The sequence below is a fragment of the Cryptosporidium muris genome, genomic scaffold, assembly GCF_000006515.1.
Source record: "Cryptosporidium muris RN66 scf_1106632354001 genomic scaffold, whole genome shotgun sequence".
NCBI classification, from domain to species: Eukaryota; Apicomplexa; class Conoidasida; order Eucoccidiorida; family Cryptosporidiidae; genus Cryptosporidium; species Cryptosporidium muris.
In genome coordinates this window covers 286495-304333 of record NW_002196578.1, presented here as the reverse complement: position 1 = coordinate 304333, position 17839 = coordinate 286495, and the positions used below count along the sequence as shown (strand labels likewise).

Here is a 17839-nt window from a genome sequence, read left to right as displayed (position 1 = left end):
GAAAGCACATACATTACATTTCATGGTTACAAATTGTCTATGACTACAAATATTATATTCTTATGTTTAAACATTGTAACTATTTCACCACCAATCCTAATGCTTGTTGTTTCAATTAACAAGTATGTAATATATGATCTGGATATGGAGTACTGGATAGATAAGGCCAAGTCTTTTGTCACCTTATTTTTATTGTCACTCTTTATTGGGTTAATACGTTATTATTTATCTGAACGCTTTGAAACAGCATTTATGACTCGTTGTGACTTCTCTAAATGTACCCATATTCAAGGTTGGGTTCAGAAAGTATCTCCATGTGAATTTAGAAATTTATTAGATGAAAAGAGAGATTTTCTAGGGGAAGTGTCAAATTGGTTCTTTAATTTGTCTCAATATTTAAGTTGTATTTTAAGGAATAATAGAAAAAATTATACATGGTTTATTAGTAAAGTAAATGTAGATGAAGCTGGATTACGTTACTTTACAAATGGTTTGAAGAAATATATATATTCAGAGGAAACTAACTCATTTTTTCCTCAAAAACAATCTAAAGAAACTAAAGTAGAGGATATATTGGATATCATGAAAAACGGAGGTTTGGATAACTCTAAAATATTATACACAAGAGCACTTTATGGAACAAATAACTTCCCTTTGAAATTAGATTCCTTTATTACATCAATTAAGCGTAATATTTTTAATATGATAGTATTACTTCAATATATGATGATTTTAGCCTCATTTTTTATAGGATGTACTTCATTTTCTTTATTTTGGAGTATTTTGATTATTTATAGTATTACTCAAACAATTATTGATGAGAGGAGAAACCAAGGAAAGCTTCAAAAAATGATAAATAATATACAATCCCTAAATGTTTATGTTAAACGAGAGAATAAGAAAGTCTCTATAGACTCTCAAGATATTGTACCTATGGATATGATATTATTATCCGAAGGAGATAATATTCAATGTGATTTAGTACTTGTTAAAGGTTATTTATTAGTTGATGAATCTAGTTTAACTGGGGAGAGCATCCCAGTCCTCAAAAAACCTATTACAGCTAATTCTAATTTAAATAATATGAATAAAAAAATAGAATTTTGTAATCCAATATATCGAGATTCTATTTTACTTGCAGGGACTAAAGTTATCAAATTTTATGATCAGGGTGAATTATGTAAACAAAAAGAAATGGCTGAAGGTGTTGCATTAAATACTGGAGCTTTCACTTATAGATCTGAGATAATCAATAGTGTACTCATTGAAGATACAAGTGAAATAAACTTCCATAGGAATTTACCATTATTATGGACAGTTTTGTTAATTATCAGTTTTATTTTAATAACAAATCAATTTATTATAATGAATTGGGCTTTAGGTAGTTTTTTCATTGCTATGGGAACTTCTATGCAATTATTACCAATTTGGGCTCCGGCTTGTGTAACAAAATCATTAAATTCTTCATCTAAACGTCTTGAAAAGCTTCACCATATTTTAACTTCAATACCTCAACGTATACCATTTGCTAGTCAAATAACGACACTTTTCTTTGATAAGACAGGTACTCTTACTACTTTAGAATATAATTTAAAATTAATTCATCCATTCAATGAACATTCTTCTGAAATGAAATGTTCAACTGAAATTAATTCTTTATTATTTTCTGCTTTATGCACATGCCATTCATTATATCCTAAAGCATTCGATGGGGAATTATTTCATGGAGATGCTATGGAGATTGCTATGTTTGGTTATACTAATTACAGGATACATATAATAAAAGCTAATAATAAATTTAGACGTTTTGTAATTCCTAAAGAATTAAATATTAATACTGATATTTTAAACTGTAATGAGGGTTTTGAGATTATTTGGAATTTTGGTTTTGACCACTTTAAACGTCTTATGAGTATAATAGTAAAGTGTAGACAAACTGGTCGAATATTCTTATTTACTAAAGGGGCATTTGAAGCCATATTGAGTGTATCTGATCCTTTAGCTATACCATCCAATTTTAAAAGTATAGCTGAAAAATATTCTGCTGATGGTAGTTATATTATTGCAGTAGCATATCGTGATGTCACTTATGCGGATTTAAATAATTTGGAGGATGTCCAACGCTCAATATTTGAGGTCTCTATGACTCCTTTGGGAATTTTATCGTTTATAAATACTATACGTACAGAAGCTGCTGATACAGTTAAAGCTATACAAAATTCAAATATTCGTTGTATTGTTTTGACTGGTGATAATTTACAGTCCGCCTTAAGTGTAGCAAGAAGAATTGGTTTATTAAAAGATAATACAAATAAAGATAATCTAGACAACTGTCATATAATTTCTATAGAAAATCAGGACTATATAATAGTAAGTGGTGAACTTATTAATGATACTCTCACATTACATAATGAGCAGATGGAAATTGTTTCATGCAATGAAATTGTAAAGAATCCATCGAAATATTTGTTGGCACTTACAGCTGAGGCTTATAATGCATTGGAAGATGTAATAGTAGTTTCTGGAGTCGAGGGTAATATAATAGATGACAAACAAAGTTTACTTAAGATTGTTACTATGAAGGATTTAATTTATTCAAGAATTGCGATTATTGCGAGATCAAGTCCTGAAGATAAATGTAAAGTTGTTTCAGATTTTACAAAATATGGAGAAATTACAGGTATGATTGGAGATGGTTCAAATGATTCTGCAGCTATGCGTGTATCTCATGTAGGAGTAACTTTAACAAATCATTCTACAACTGTTGTTGCTCCATTTGCAATTACTTCCAATAATCTTTCAGATATAACTAATTTAATTGCAGAAGGTCATAATTGTGCAGTAACTTCCCACTCATTATATTTATATATGTTACTCAGTGGTATTCCTGTGGTATTTTGTAAAAATATCCTTTTATATTTTGCTCAGGCCAACATACCAATGATGGGATATTTTTATTATGATTTGATTGTAAATTTACCCAGTATGTGGAGTCTTATACATTGTAAAACTAAAAATAAATTGGCATCATATAAACCTGAAACCTCTCTTATTTCATTGAATTCTCTATATAAAGTAGGAAGTATATTCTTAATTGTTATAATCTTTTATTGTGTAATATTATTTAGAGCTTCTAACCAATCTTGGTTCATATCAAGTTATAATAGAAATATTACTATTGATGCACATCTTGAAGTTAGACAAGATGGTTTTGAATCAGCTATGACATGGTTATGGCTATGTTTTCTACATTCCCATATGTCTATTATATTTGCTTTTGGTGGAGATCATAGAGAACCATTTTATAAAAATAAAATTCTCTTGTTTACTTGGTCGGCAGCTCAATTAGGACTTATTTGGTTGATTTTTTCACCTCCAAATCCTATAACTTGCTGGTTCAAGGTTAATTGTATTAATGAAATACCTAACTACTTTTCAATTTTCGATCTATATAAGATAGAATTTACTAAATTCAATGCATCAGAGGGACATAATGTATTTCCCTTACCATGGAAATTTGAATTCATATTTTGGACTGTTGTTGCTGCTTCTATTATGGGGCTATCATACTATTACTTTAACATCAGGAAAAATGGCTTTAAGCTAAAAAAGAAAGTCTAGCCATTTAATATGAAAATAAACTTACATTAAATTTTGCCTTCCTAAATTAAACCTGAATTGAATTTGTACTCAAAAATTTGTAAATGAGAGTTGTGCTTTAAATTGTTGTATATTTGATGATGAAATTTGGTCATTCCCTATAGAATAGTAAATAGTCGGTATCTGCAAACTTGTATGTCTAAATGATATATAGTGTCACTAGCTTCTTATTTTAATTGATTTGAAACATTAACTATACTCAATGTCCCACATAATCTAGAAAAGTCTAACTTTGCTTCAATTCGTTAAATATTATTGAGATTTTAACTTCAGGGTTAGAATTTGTTTAAATCTTTTACAGTTCTTGTGATATTTACCCTTAGATTCCTTACCTAAATTGAAAAAAGACTCTATATATTAGAAATTGAGTACTATACTTTGATATTATATCATTGATAGTATATCTGATTATTAGGAACTAATTAGAATGTTAATATTCTATGTTTTTAAATACTTGTTTCAGAAATCTCAAGTTATTCTTCTTGATAAGTACTACAAAACTACCATCTAAATCTGGTACCATATAATTAATATATCGAAGAATCATACGATTCTTTAAATTCTCTTATCTAGAAAATTGTCAATTTGATATATTTTTGTATAAAATATATTTTTTAGATATTTTATCTATTTTAAGTTGATCATTATCTAATTTCATAAATAAGATCCCAGATATACTTTTAGAGTATGGTTCTTCAAAATTTCAAAAGCATGAATAAAACTACTTTAAACAATTAATATGATTTCAAATATCTTAGAGGTAATATTAGATGACAGAATTTGTAATATATTTGAATTTTTTTGAAGGTGAATTTCCAGTAATATAAGATAACAAGTCTACTGCTATCTTACTGTGTAATGAGAAGGAGACTCTTTAACTAACCAATCACTTTATTCAATACAGATTTATCTTGAATAAATATCTTAAAGAGATATAATTTAGATTTTAAATATTTGAGTGCTCTCCTGAGAAAGATTAGACCTTTTATCTAAAATGTAAGAGGCTTTTAAGAAAAAGTGAGTTCTTATTTTGAAGGTACTTATATCACGTTTTATTTTTACGAGTATAAAATATCTACTATTATTATATCCTTATTTTTGAACATTGCAACTATCCTGCCACTAATTTTAATGTTTGTTGCCAGTTAACGCAAACATTCGTAGATAATCCAAAGATAAAATATTGGGTGAGAGGGGTAAGTCCTTTATAACCTCATTATTGTTATCTATTTCTATGAGATTAATTTGCTACTATCTATCTGAAAGTCTTCAAATAGTATTTATGATTTGTTATAATCTCTCTAAATGTATACAATATTTAAGGTTGGATCCAGAAAACATCTATATTTGAATCTAGAAGTTTAGTTGGTAAAAAAGGGTATTCTTAACAAAAATCTCAAATTGGTTCTTTAATTTGTCTCAATATATAAGTTGTATTTTAAGGAATAATAGAAAAAGTTATACATAGTTTATTATTAAGGTAGATATAGATGAAGTTGAATTACGTTACTTTACAAATGGTTTGAAGAAATATATATATTCAGAGAAAACTAACTCATTTTCTTTTCAAAAACTGTCTAAAGAAACTAAAGTAGGGGATATATTGGATATCATGAAAAACGGAGGTTTGGATAACTCTGAATTATTATACACAAGAGTACTTAATGTTACAAATAAATTTCGCCTAAAATTAGACTTTTTTTTATATAAATTAAGCGTAATTCCCTTAAAATGACAGTATTACTTCAATATATGATTATTTTTGTTTTATTATTTATCGGATACCCCCTATTTTCAGTATTTTGGATTATATTAATTTTTTATAGTATTATTCGAACAATTATTGATGAGAAAAGAATCCAGAATAAACTTAAGAAAATGATAAATAATATACAATCCTTAAATGTTAATGTTGGGTGTTAAATAAGAAAATTCTTATAAACTTTCAAGATATTGTACCTATGGATGTAGTATTATTATCTAAGAGAGATAATATTCAATGTGATTAATACTTATTAAGGGTTATCTTTTGGTTGATGAATCTTGTTTAACTGGGGAGAGCATCCCAGTTTTTAAGAAGTCAATTACAATTAACCTAAGTTCAAATAACATAAATACAAAAATAGAATTTTGTAATCCAATATATCGAGATTCTATTTTACTTACTAGGACTAAAGTTATCAAATTTTATGATCAGGGTGAATTATTTAAACAAAAAGAAATGGCTGAAGGTGTTGCATTAAATACTGGAGCTTTCACTTATAGATTTGAGATAATCAATAGTGTACTCATTGAAGATACAAGTGAAATAAACTTCCATAGGAATTTACCATTATTATGGACAGTTTTGTTAATTATCAGTTTTATTTTAATAACAAATCAATTTATTATAATGAATTGGGCTTTAGGTAGTTTTTTCATTGCTATGGGAACTTCTATGCAATTATTACCAATTTGGGCTCCGGCTTGTGTAACAAAATCATTAAATTCTTCATCTAAACGTCTTGAAAAGCTTCACCATATTTTAACTTCAATACCTCAACGTATACCATTTGCTAATCATATAACAATACTTTTTTTTTTGAAAAGAGGCACTGACTAAACTAGAATATTATCTAAAATTAATTTCATCCATTTAATAAATATTTTTTGAAGTGGAATGCTCATTTGAAATTAATTTACTGTTTTCTGCTTTATGTAGATGCTATTCATCATATCCAAAATCAATTGGTGATGAATTATTCCATGGAGGTGCTATTGAGATTATTGTTTGGTTATACTAATTATAGGATACATATAATAAAAGCTAATAATAAATTTAGACGTTTTGTAATTCCTAAAGAATTAAATATTAATACTGATATTTTAAACTGTAATGAGGGTTTTGAGATCATTAGGAATTTTGGTTTTGATCACTTTAAATATCTTATAAATGTAATAGTGAAATATAAACGAATTGGTCAAATAATCTTATTTAATAAAGGAGCACTTGAAGCCATGTTGATTATATCTGATCCTCTAGTTATATTATCTGATTTTAAAACTCTAGCTTTCCATAATTTGAAAAATATACAAGTCATTATTTGAGGTTTCTATTGATTCCTTTGGGAATTTTATCATTTATAAATTCTGTACCCAAAAAAGCTACTGATACAATTAGACATATAAGATTTAAATATTCTTTGTGTTACTCTAACTGGTGATAATTTAGAATTTATTTTGATTGTGGCAAAAAAATTTGATTTATTAAATTGTAATAAAATTAAAGATAATTTAATTAACAATTGTCATATAGCTCCTGCAGAAAATGAAGATTGTAAAATATTAAGTAGTAAACTTATTGATGATAATCTTACATTACGTAGTAAGAAGATAGAAATTGTCCTATACAATGAAATTGTAGAGAATCTACTAAAGTATTTGTTCAAGCTTACAGCTGATACAATACAATGAAAGATATAGTAATTTTTGAAGTCCAGGATGATATAATAGAGAGCAAAGTTTACTTAAGATTGTTACTCTGAAGGATTTAATTTATTTGAGAATTATGATTATTGTGATATCAAGTCCTGAATAGAAATCAAAGTTGTTTCAGATTTTATAAAATATGGAGAGATTACAAGTATGATTGGAGATGATTCAAATGATTCTGTAGCTATATGCATATCTCATTTAAGAATAACTTTAACAGATCATTCTACAATTTTTATTTAATATTTGCAATCACTTCCAATAATCTTGGATATACTTAGTTTAATTATAGAAAATCACAACTGTGAAATAACTTCTTATTCATTATATATATTACTCAGTGGTATCCCTGTAATGTCTTGTAAAAATATTCTTTTATACTTTGCTCAGGCTAATATCCCAATTATAGGATACATTTACTATAATTTAATTGTAAATTTACCCAGTATATGGAGTCTTACATATTGCAAAACTAAAAATAAATTAGCATATAAACTTGAGATATCTTTTATTTCATTGAATTCCCTAATATAAAGTAGGAAGTATATTTTCCATTTTTATAATCTTTTATTGTTTAATCTTGCTTAGAACTTCTAGTAAATCATGGTTCACATCAAGTTATACTAGAAATCTAGGTATTTCTGTATATGATATTACTAATACAAGATGTATTTGAGCCAGCTATGCTATGGTTATAGTTGTATCTTCTACATTCTCATATATCTTTTGTATTTGACTTTGGAGAACATAAAGAACTATTTTATAAAAATAAAAGTCTTTTATTCAACTGCTCAATAGCTTAATTAGGGCTTCTTTGATTTACTTTTCCTCCTGCAAATTCTATAAATTGTTGGTTTAAGGTTAATTATACCAATGAAATACTTAATAATCTTTCATTTAGTAATATATATAATGAAACTTTTTTTAAATTTGATACACTAACAGGATATAATTTATTTCCCTTATCATGGAAGTTTGAATTCATACTTTGGGTTACCGTTACTGCTTTTCTTATGGGATTAACTTATTACTTTAACTCTAGGGGATATAAGACTAGGCTAGAGAAGATAATCTAGTCATTTTAAATTAGTATAAAACTTATATAATAGGTTTTACCTTGTATAAATGAATTGTAATTGAATTTATACTCAATATTTTGTATCAAGAATTACTTGCAAAACTATCATGTAATTAGAAGTCTATATATAATATATCAAACTAATTTATTAAATAGGAAAAGATATTTGTTACTATATTAGAGTCAACTTTATATTATAAAGTTATAAATTTTGGGGATTTTGAGATAATTTGGTATATATAGTGGATAATCTATTTTAAAGTTTGCATGCATCTTAAAATAAATTGAAATCTGACCTTATGTACAAATAATTATAAAAGTTTGAAAACCTATTAATTGATATTAAGAACTGAAATATTTTAGTACTTTTTAATTATTTTATAATTTAAAGATTTATGTAGAACTCGTAATAATCATAAATATAATGTTAGTAGTTTAGTCATATGTAACCATACTAAAAGGTTGATTTACTTAAATATCATGTTCCTTTGTAACCATTTTTCTTTCTTTAAAAAGAGATTAGTAATATAAACTATACAGATTGGGAATCTTATCTATAATTTACTACCTTCTAAAATTTACTTTATACCTCCTCATATTGTATTAAATTTAATTTAATCGCAGAATTTCTACATTTCACATAAATAGATATCAATAAATGAAAATAATTTGTTTTTTATTGAACCAGAATTAATATAAGTGTTTATATGTTTTACAAATAATATCATTTGTTTTATAAGTCTTAGTCTTAGTTGTATTACAATATTAGTAAAATTACATTTAATGATATAAATATTAAAGATATTATTGACTATAGAATATAAAATAAATTTACTGGAATTTTCATGTGATTTTTTTGAGCAATGTTTGTACTTTTTTAAGTCTGATTAAAATACACTTCTTTAAAGTATTCATACTTATATTCTTAACTAATAAATTTTTGATCTTAGGTACTAAAAAATATTCGAGTGTATTTATTTCTGAAGAAATAGTAACGCAATTTGTATATAATTAAGAAGTGGACAATTATTATGGATCTTAATCTTAATATTAACCATTTTTAAATTGTGATAACTTTAACAATATTAATTTGGACAAAATATAAATTACACTTTGGAGTATTAATATTATATTAAAATAAACATGTTCGAAAATATTTGGAACTATTTACCAGCCAAATATTCAAATCACTACTTTTATATATATAATCCAATATCGCTAAATTAAATAAAGTTATATTTGAAAAAAATTTTAATTGTTTTACTGTATTTGCCACTAAATATAATCTAGTGGTAATAAATATCTTAACTTGTTCTTGAATAAATATACTCCTCAATACAATAACTTATAAAAATATAAAGATGAGACTATGATATTACGAAATATTAGATCTTCAATTGAATCTTTACGTTATAATTGAGTTCCAGATAAATAATTATATTAGATCATATGTAAAATTAAATAATGGTTACTAAATAGTGAACTTGTAATGTGATCTACAATTCTACATATTAATTAGATATGAAGATTTTTAAACTAGTTTGACCTTCTAACTCATAAAATTACTTTATATCTAAAAAAATTTAATTAGTTTCACTAGCTTTTTTAATAGCTGATTACATAAGGATATTAGACTACTAACTAAATAAGTTATATTCAGGAGTTAAAATAGAATATATTGAAGGTCTCCAATAGCTTATTAGAAAATTTATACTAAAGCATATGTAAAGTTATAAATTTAGGGATTTCATAGTTTCTAATAGTTCCTTTATAGATTCAATGGAATCTTTAAATAATTGTTCTTCTGAACCAGACATCTCAACTTCCACAACTTTCTCCACACCCCTAGATCCAATAATAACAGGAACACCAACAAATAAACCTTTTACTCCATATTCACCATTTGGTTCAGCAGAACAAACTAATAAGGCTTTGCTATCTTTTATATAAGCTTCTACCATCGCAACAGCTGAAGCTGCTGGAGCAAAAAAGGCTGAACTAGTTTTCAATAGATCTAAGATTTCACCTCCTGCAAAAGCTGTACGTTTAATAATAGCGTCCAATTCATCATTAGTTATCTGACCATCTCTAATAAAATTAGATAGTGCAAGACCTCCTACTGTAATAGAACTTCTCATAGGAATCATTCGATCTCCATGACCACCAATAACTATAGCTGATATATCATTAGGTCTAACGCCAAGTTTTTGGCTCAAATGACATTTAAATCTAGATGAGTCCAGTACACCAGCCATTCCACATACCATATTAGATGCAAAGCCACTCTTTTCTTTAAAATAATAAACCATTGCATCTAAAGGATTTGTAATACATATTACAAATGAATTTGGGCAAAATTCCTTGATATTTTCAGCAACGGAACTAATGATCTTTGCGTTGATAGATAATAAATCAGAGCGAGTCATGTTCGGTTTTCTAGGAACTCCTGCAGTTATAATAACCACATCAGAATCTTGTAAGTCAGAATATTCATTAGTACCAGTTATATATGTAGGGGAATTAATTACACTCATGCAATGAATTAAGTCCAATGCTTTACCTTGAGGCATCCCTTCTATTATGTCAAAGAGAAATATATCACCAAGATTCTTTTGACCTAATAAAAGTGCAATAGTTGAACCTATTTGACCTGCACCGATTATAGATATTTTCTTTTTATTAGTTGTCATCTTTAATTATTTGTCTCAGTTCCAATTTTTTAACAACTGTGGATAGGGAAAAATATAAGCACCTTAAGGGCGGGTGATACGGGATATGGGGGAGTTCTAGTAGATACAGGATAAATAATTCAAATATAAAATAGTTAACAATCTTCTATTTAAATAAAGATTAAATTATAACTTCAATATTTTTTTAAAAAAGTTATTGTGTATATCTATATAATAAAAAGGCAAGTTACATAGAATAGTTCAAAAAATTAATTAAATGTCTAAACATGTAAATGTTCTCTAGAATGTAACTAAAAAATCTAGGATTACGCGCCCATAGCAGACCTCTTTTCCAAGACGTCACACAGGTTGCTTACTGAAGAAATAGATTCTACTAACCATTTCCTTTCAATTGGTGTTAAATCTAGCTCGATAATCCTCTCTATTCCATTTCTTCCAATGACTGTTGGAACACCCATGTAAATTCCCTTTACACCATAACTGTCTTCGCAGTAAGCAGAGCAAGGAATTATTGATTTCTCATCATTAAGATAGGCTCTTGCCATAGATACTGCAGCAGCTGCAGGAGCAAAAAATGCTGTAGCATTTCTTAATAGATCTGCAATCTCCTTCCAAGCAATTCTAGTTTTTTTGACAATCTCATCAAGCTGAGGTTGACCTATTAATCCCTGTTTTATGAAGGAAGAAATTGGTACACCACCGACTGAAATAGAACTTATTACAGGTACCATCGTATCACCATGACCACCAATAACATTTGCACTAACATCAGATGTATTTACACCAAAGTACTCAGCTATTAAAGTTCTGAAGCGAGATGTGTCCAATACACCAGCCATTCCACACACTCTATTTTGTGGAAGACCAGAAGCTTTTTGAAAATAGGCCACCATTACATCCAATGGATTAGTTATACAAATTACAAATGCATTTGGACAATAAGTTTTGACACCTTCAGCAACAGAATCAAGTATGCGAGCATTATTAAACATTAATTCAGATCTATCATCTTTAGGACGACCTGAAACTGATGCCGTAATAACTACAACATCACAGCCCTCAATATCAGCATAATTATTTGTCCCAATTACTTTTGAACTAGATCCAAAGATAGTTGCACTATGAGTAATATCTAAAGCTTTACCTTGGGGAATCCCTTCTATTATGTCAAATAAGACGACATCAGCAATATTATCCTTTATTGCAATGTAAGCTACATTTGCACCTATCTGACCAGACCCAATAACTGCAATCCTTCTTCTTTGGGTCATATTTAAAATAGAATAAATACTTGAGAGATCTTTAAATTAAGAGAGATATTTTTAAAGGAGTATTGAAAAGAGTTCTACTTTCTATTTGATAGCCTATATGAAATCCATTATGGAGTTTTCTCACCTCTCTTAGCTGCCCCTCTAAAGGTACATGGCGGTAAATATCCATGTCTCGTTGGGCCTTTGAAGTTGTACTTTGTAAGGTTTAGGGAAGATTTTAATATTATGAATAAACTACATAAATAAAATTTAGATGATAGATATATTAGAATGAGGTAAATCCTCCTATTAAGTGTGCATATAATTTTGTTTTTTAAACCTTCTATTATACCCTTAACTAATTTCAAATATACAGGATCTAATAATTAGTTAAGATAGGTTTTGTTGATCTAAATTGTATGTAGTAACTAAACATATATATATGGCTTTTAGGAGAGTTTTTTTAAAATAATTTCATTTTATCTTATTCTTGACTAAAGTAGACCCTCTTAGTAGATATTAGGGATTCGCCGCATGAGTAGGGGCTGGGTTGAGAGCGTGTAAAGTTTTAGTCTATTTTGTTTTCCTTAAAAAGACAAAAAGTTAAAATGGATGTTTTAGCTCGTGTTTGCGATATTTTGCAGGCTATTATAAATAATAACAGTACGGACGATGTGACTGTAGATATTCCAGAGGATTTAGATGAATCTAGCACTGAACAATTTAAAAATTATCTCTACAATGCTGGTTTTACTTCTAATAATGGAAATAAAACAAATACCCTATATTTATCTCGTCGGAATTTAGACTTGAGTAGAGTTAAGAGATGTCTTACGGTTGTTCAACAGGATATGAATATGAAAGTCAAGAGTAGAAGAAATAAGGGTGATACATTAAGTAAAAGTGATCAACTTGAGAAAGAGTTAGCTTCAATTAGAGCTGAGAGAGCATTAAAGTATCAAGAAAGTAATACACGAAGTGTATCTCTTGCAGTTGAGGAAAGAAGGTCTACTCGTTTGAGTATGAGGAGAATATTTAACTTTAACTGGTTCTCCTCATTATTCCAATCAAGAAGGGAATCTACACCTAGAAATCGAATAATTACTGATTCAAATTATTATAGATCTAAAACTCCTTGCTGTGGCCGTGGATGTGGTTTATAATGTTTAGATTACATTAGATTTTTTTTTATTTTTGTAAATTTAGACAGTTATTTATATAAGAGACTTAAATAATAATTTAAAATTATTTTAATATAATATACATTACAAATTTGTATTTAGAGTTAACTTAAATCTTGATGAATAAATAGATTCACAATATTCTGAATTACTGAGGAATCATAGCAATTTAGATGAGTTCTAATCCAATACTCCAACTTACATATAATTTCTTTATCCAATATATTTATATACTCCCAAAATAATTGGCCTTTATTTATCTTTTTATCTAATAATACTTTGTAAAGTATAGCAATTAAAAGATAAGCTGTATTCTGATTTAGATTTGGAACACGAAGTGAATAATTAAATGTATTCATAAGTAAAAATAGGGGACGTATTACAGATAGATCATTCCAATTAAAACTCTTAATATAGTTGATAATCAGATTTTGCAGAATTTCCTTTCTTTTTAATTCTTGAATGTCCCACAATGTAGAGTCATCATTGTTATTTTCTTGTGATTTCTTTATATATTCAAATTTCAGGGATTCCCTTATTTGCACCGAATAAAGTACTTCATAAGTTTTTTTTGATACAAGTGAAGTTAATAAATCAATAACAATAGCTTGAGATGATAAGGATGAATAATATTTGGATGATAATTTGGTCAAATTTATAGTGTTTTGTTCAAATAATAAAATTTCGTTCATATTTTCAAAAGTATAGGACCTATTATAATTATCTTCTTCATCTTGAAATTTCATATTTGTTTCCAATATTTCAATTGTAGATATTGTATCATATTCATTATTCTTTGAGGAATAATCATTGTTTAAATCACTATTTAAAGTATATATATCTTCTGTAGGATATTCATAGACCTTCAAATTTTTTTCAGTATCCTCATCATCACATTTATAATATTTTCTTGAGGTAGTTACTTGTTTTAATATATGAGCAAGTTGTTTGGTTTTGTCTATATCCTTGTGTTCATTCTCTTGCTCTTTAGTTACGTCATTAATTGAAATCTGTTTAATATTAGATTCCTCTTGTTGTTTACTACTTATAATCTTTTCTTTTATATTTTGTATAGTTTCTGTATGATTATAACTCTTATTATGTACATTAATATTGTTAGAATCTTTTTGATCTAGCCACTCTTCTATTTTCTTAAGAGTATCAAATCTTAAATGTGGAGATATGTCTGAAAGTTTTAGATTAAAGTTTAATATTTGATAATAACATATTGTAGAGCAATACATAGTCAAAGTCGACGTTTTTATTATATTTCCATGTTTGGAGTCGAGTTTCCAGTTACAATTAAAATTGTGAGTCTTCAAAGATATCTTTTTATTGCAAAAAATAGAGCCACATATACCTAGACTACTTCTCTCCACAGATACTTCTTCTAAATCATCAGGCCTTAAGAAAATCCTAATATTTTGAATAACATCACTAGTTATTTCGTCTGGTAATATATTTATAAGATAATTTTGAAATGTCAAAGATAGTTTATTTGCTTTTTCTATAGCAGTAACATGGCCCTCTACTAACTCTCGTCTCCTTATTTCAGGGTCAGTTTCTTTTTCCTTCGTGTAGTGCATAAGCTAAAAGTAAAACTAAGTTAGAAAGTCAGATGTAGTAAAGTAGCATATTGGCGCCTTATACAAAAGTGCCACGTTTGACAAGAAATCTTTAATAAATTATAATAAACTGTACTGAAGCTATTTTTGCAATAATAAACCCTAAATATTTCGTCTCATACTAAACTTAGAGATTATAAAGTTTAGTAGGAGGTAAAATTTGTTCAGAAATGGTCCAATTTTGTCCTCACTGCCATAATATACTGTTAATTCGTGAAATAGATGAAAGAACTGCACTTTTTTGCCAGACATGTCCATTCATACAGAAATTAAATAAACAAATTGTAAAAGTGACTGAATTAACGCCTAAAAAACCAGAAGAAGCACAAGGAGATATGAATGAGATAGCTAGTGCAAAAGTTATGGGTATGTTCAAATTACATGCTAGTATATATTTCATTATAGTAACCTTTATGAATAAATACAAAATATTACTTTTTATTTTTTTTCAGCTGTATGTCCTAAGTGTTCAAATACAGAGGCATATTTCTTCCAATTACAAATACGATCTGCTGATGAACCTATGACAAGTTTCTATACATGTGTGAAATGTGAACATAAATGGAAGGAAAATTGATTGTTAATATTAAATATAACTTTAGTAATAACTAGAAAATAACACTCGTAGAAATGATATATATGTCTTCTATAGGTCTATCATTCTTATCAGTTTTTGAGTTCTCAATACTTTTAACAATATCAAAACCATTAATAACTTTACCAAATATAGTGTGTTTCCCATCTAACCAAGGACAAGGTACAGTAGTTATAAAGAATTGACTACCATTTGTATTTGGACCTGAATTAGCCATACTAACAATAAAAGGTTTATCATGCATTAGACTATTGTTAGTTTCATCTTCAAATAAGCCACCCCAAATAGATTTCCCTCCTGTTCCATCCCCGTGTGGGTCTCCAGTTTGAATCATAAAATTTCTTATAACTCTATGAAATATACAATTGTTATAATATCCATTTAAACAGTGGGTACTAAAATTTTCACCAGCTTTAGGAGAATAGTGTTCACTAAAAAGTTCAATGGTAATATCCCCTTTGCTTGAGTGTAATATGACAATTTTAGCTATCTTCTTATTTTTATTTAATTCCCTAGGTATTCTTGATGACTCAAGTTTATTAAGTTTCTCTATTTCATCTTTGGTAGGCTTATCATTGTACAGATCTCTATTGAAGTCAAAATGGCCACTTTCTAATATTGGTAGCTTTCTTGAAAATACATAAAGGCGATTAGATTTATAAGCAGAAGCTATTACTATTGGATTAAACACAGATGACACCAAATCATATTTTTCTGTGTTGAGAGTTATTTTCCTTATGTTAGCATGATAATGTTGTAGTAATGTAAACGACAAAAATCGTTTGCCATTTTCTAGTTTCCCCAAGATCACTACTTTTTTATTGTTAGTCAAATCTACAATATTAATGCCAATAATTGAAGGATAAAGAATATATTTTGACGTTTCGTCAAAATATAAGGTTTGGAAATTAAAAAAAGAGGAATCCTTTTTATTCAACTCAAGCTCTATTTTTCTTCGTATACCAAATTCTAACGGATCTATTCGTAGAATTTCATTTTTAGGATCATTTTGAGACAATTTATACATAGATATACTTTCATCATATATTTTAATACATTTAGCAGTACTTGTACGATATATTCTAACAGAAGAATCAGAACATAACAAAGCAAAAGTCTCTTCATTTGGAGAACAATTAATACATATAGGATATATTTTGGCTTTTTGCAATTCAAATAAATCAGTTTCTGATTTATATTCATATTTAATTATGTTTTTGTAAGATAGTTTAAAGTCCTTAGTTGTCATTTTCTTAGGTAAAGACAAAGTTTGTGGATCCCAAACTTCTAAACCACCACTAATATCACCAGAAATCACAATATTTGTAAATGGGCAATAGCAAAGGCAGTTAATAATAGCTTTATGATAATTATAAAATGATAATTTTTCTAAAGATTGGATACAGTTACCATTTGGAGGAATTATATATACTCTTGGTGTTTCACTATCAGAAATAGCTATTGGAGGAGATATAATATAATTTGAAGCATTTCTACTGCTATCCAATATAAATCTACATTTTCCAGGTTTAAATGGTAACTTTATAGAAGATATCATATCAAAGCTTGTAACATTGAATAGATTGTAACTCGTTTCTTTACATGATACACTAACTAAAAAATTTCCACAGATAGATATTGATAAATCAGATATAATATCTTTATGAGCTTTAAATAATTTTACAAATTCTAATCGATCGTCCTTACAATTATCTGGTTTTTTCTTCAAGTTAATATTTTTCCAAAACTTTATTATACCATCTATACTTGCAGTAACTACAAATCCAGTTTTGGAACTGCATACAATATGACTTATTTGACTCCTATGCATACAACTATACTCATATAATTCTCCACATGGAAGGCTTATAGGATATATATAATTAGAATCTTTAGTTTTACCTTCATTATTTAGTTGTGAATTAGCCTTCGATATTGTGCCAGGTCCAGCTTCAGAGCTATCATCTTCGGTATTAATCTTAGTTGCATATAAAAGTGGAAGAGGACCAAAATCATCATCTGAGGTATCTGAATTCAATTCATCAATATCTCTTCTTACAGTCTTGTTAAAAGAAGTGTCTTCTAATTCCACGGGTATAGCATCACGTTTTTTAGTATACTTTGAGTCTCCCATTAATTTTTGAGCTCCTTCAGATATTGTCATAAGACTAAGATCATTGCTTTCATCTAAATCACCTTCTTGTTTGCTTGAGTCTGTCATATTTAGGTATATGCTAACCGAGTAGGACTAGAAGTCATTTATTTAGCGGGTTAGTATATTGGAAGCTA

The 17839-nt window shown here is 27.7% G+C and overlaps 7 protein-coding genes across 7 annotated transcripts, besides 9 other annotated features; 3 read left to right on the top strand and 4 right to left on the bottom strand.

Annotated features, from left to right (window-relative positions):
• Nucleotides 1-39: 39 nt before the first annotated feature.
• Nucleotides 40-6262, top strand: CMU_006410 (E1-E2 ATPase family protein; the record flags this gene model as incomplete). The annotated part of the gene is made up of 3 exons (XM_002142031.1): nucleotides 40-3615; nucleotides 5377-5565; nucleotides 5681-6262. The coding sequence occupies 3 exons, from the start codon at nucleotides 40-42 to the stop codon at nucleotides 6260-6262; spliced, it is 4347 nt and encodes a 1448-aa protein (XP_002142067.1).
• Nucleotides 1071-1098: a sequence feature (AT_rich).
• Nucleotides 4249-4296: a sequence feature (AT_rich).
• A 628-nt stretch (nucleotides 6263-6890) lies between the features above and the next one.
• Nucleotides 6891-6941: a sequence feature (AT_rich).
• A 1634-nt stretch (nucleotides 6942-8575) lies between these two features.
• Nucleotides 8576-8599: a sequence feature (AT_rich).
• Nucleotides 8600-8970: 371 nt separating this feature from the next.
• Nucleotides 8971-9043: a sequence feature (AT_rich).
• Nucleotides 9044-9328: 285 nt separating this feature from the next.
• Nucleotides 9329-9351: a sequence feature (AT_rich).
• A 77-nt stretch (nucleotides 9352-9428) lies between these two features.
• Nucleotides 9429-9466: a sequence feature (AT_rich).
• Nucleotides 9467-9939: 473 nt separating this feature from the next.
• CMU_006400 (lactate/malate dehydrogenase, NAD binding domain-containing protein) lies at nucleotides 9940-10899 on the bottom strand (the record flags this gene model as incomplete). The annotated part of the gene is made up of 1 exon (XM_002142030.1): nucleotides 9940-10899. The coding sequence occupies one exon, from the start codon at nucleotides 10897-10899 to the stop codon at nucleotides 9940-9942; it is 960 nt and encodes a 319-aa protein (XP_002142066.1).
• A 110-nt stretch (nucleotides 10900-11009) lies between these two features.
• Nucleotides 11010-11091: a sequence feature (AT_rich).
• A 113-nt stretch (nucleotides 11092-11204) lies between these two features.
• On the bottom strand, nucleotides 11205-12170 carry CMU_006390 (lactate/malate dehydrogenase, alpha/beta C-terminal domain-containing protein; the record flags this gene model as incomplete). The annotated part of the gene is made up of 1 exon (XM_002142029.1): nucleotides 11205-12170. The coding sequence occupies one exon, from the start codon at nucleotides 12168-12170 to the stop codon at nucleotides 11205-11207; it is 966 nt and encodes a 321-aa protein (XP_002142065.1).
• Nucleotides 12171-12757: 587 nt separating this feature from the next.
• CMU_006380 (uncharacterized protein) lies at nucleotides 12758-13312 on the top strand (the record flags this gene model as incomplete). Its single annotated transcript, XM_002142028.1, has 1 exon — nucleotides 12758-13312. One exon carries the CDS (start codon nucleotides 12758-12760, stop codon nucleotides 13310-13312), a length of 555 nt encoding a protein of 184 aa, XP_002142064.1.
• Nucleotides 13313-13376: 64 nt separating this feature from the next.
• Nucleotides 13377-13412: a sequence feature (AT_rich).
• A 22-nt stretch (nucleotides 13413-13434) lies between these two features.
• On the bottom strand, nucleotides 13435-14916 carry CMU_006370 (uncharacterized protein; the record flags this gene model as incomplete). Its single annotated transcript, XM_002142027.1, has 1 exon — nucleotides 13435-14916. One exon carries the CDS (start codon nucleotides 14914-14916, stop codon nucleotides 13435-13437), a length of 1482 nt encoding a protein of 493 aa, XP_002142063.1.
• Nucleotides 14917-15125: 209 nt separating this feature from the next.
• On the top strand, nucleotides 15126-15532 carry CMU_006360 (DNA-directed RNA polymerase III subunit RPC10, putative; the record flags this gene model as incomplete). Its single annotated transcript, XM_002142026.1, has 2 exons — nucleotides 15126-15321; nucleotides 15408-15532. 2 exons carry the CDS (start codon nucleotides 15126-15128, stop codon nucleotides 15530-15532), a joined length of 321 nt encoding a protein of 106 aa, XP_002142062.1.
• A 31-nt stretch (nucleotides 15533-15563) lies between these two features.
• Nucleotides 15564-17771, bottom strand: CMU_006350 (peptidyl-prolyl cis-trans isomerase, cyclophilin-type family protein; the record flags this gene model as incomplete). The annotated part of the gene is made up of 1 exon (XM_002142025.1): nucleotides 15564-17771. The coding sequence occupies one exon, from the start codon at nucleotides 17769-17771 to the stop codon at nucleotides 15564-15566; it is 2208 nt and encodes a 735-aa protein (XP_002142061.1).
• Nucleotides 17772-17839: the final 68 nt, after the last annotated feature.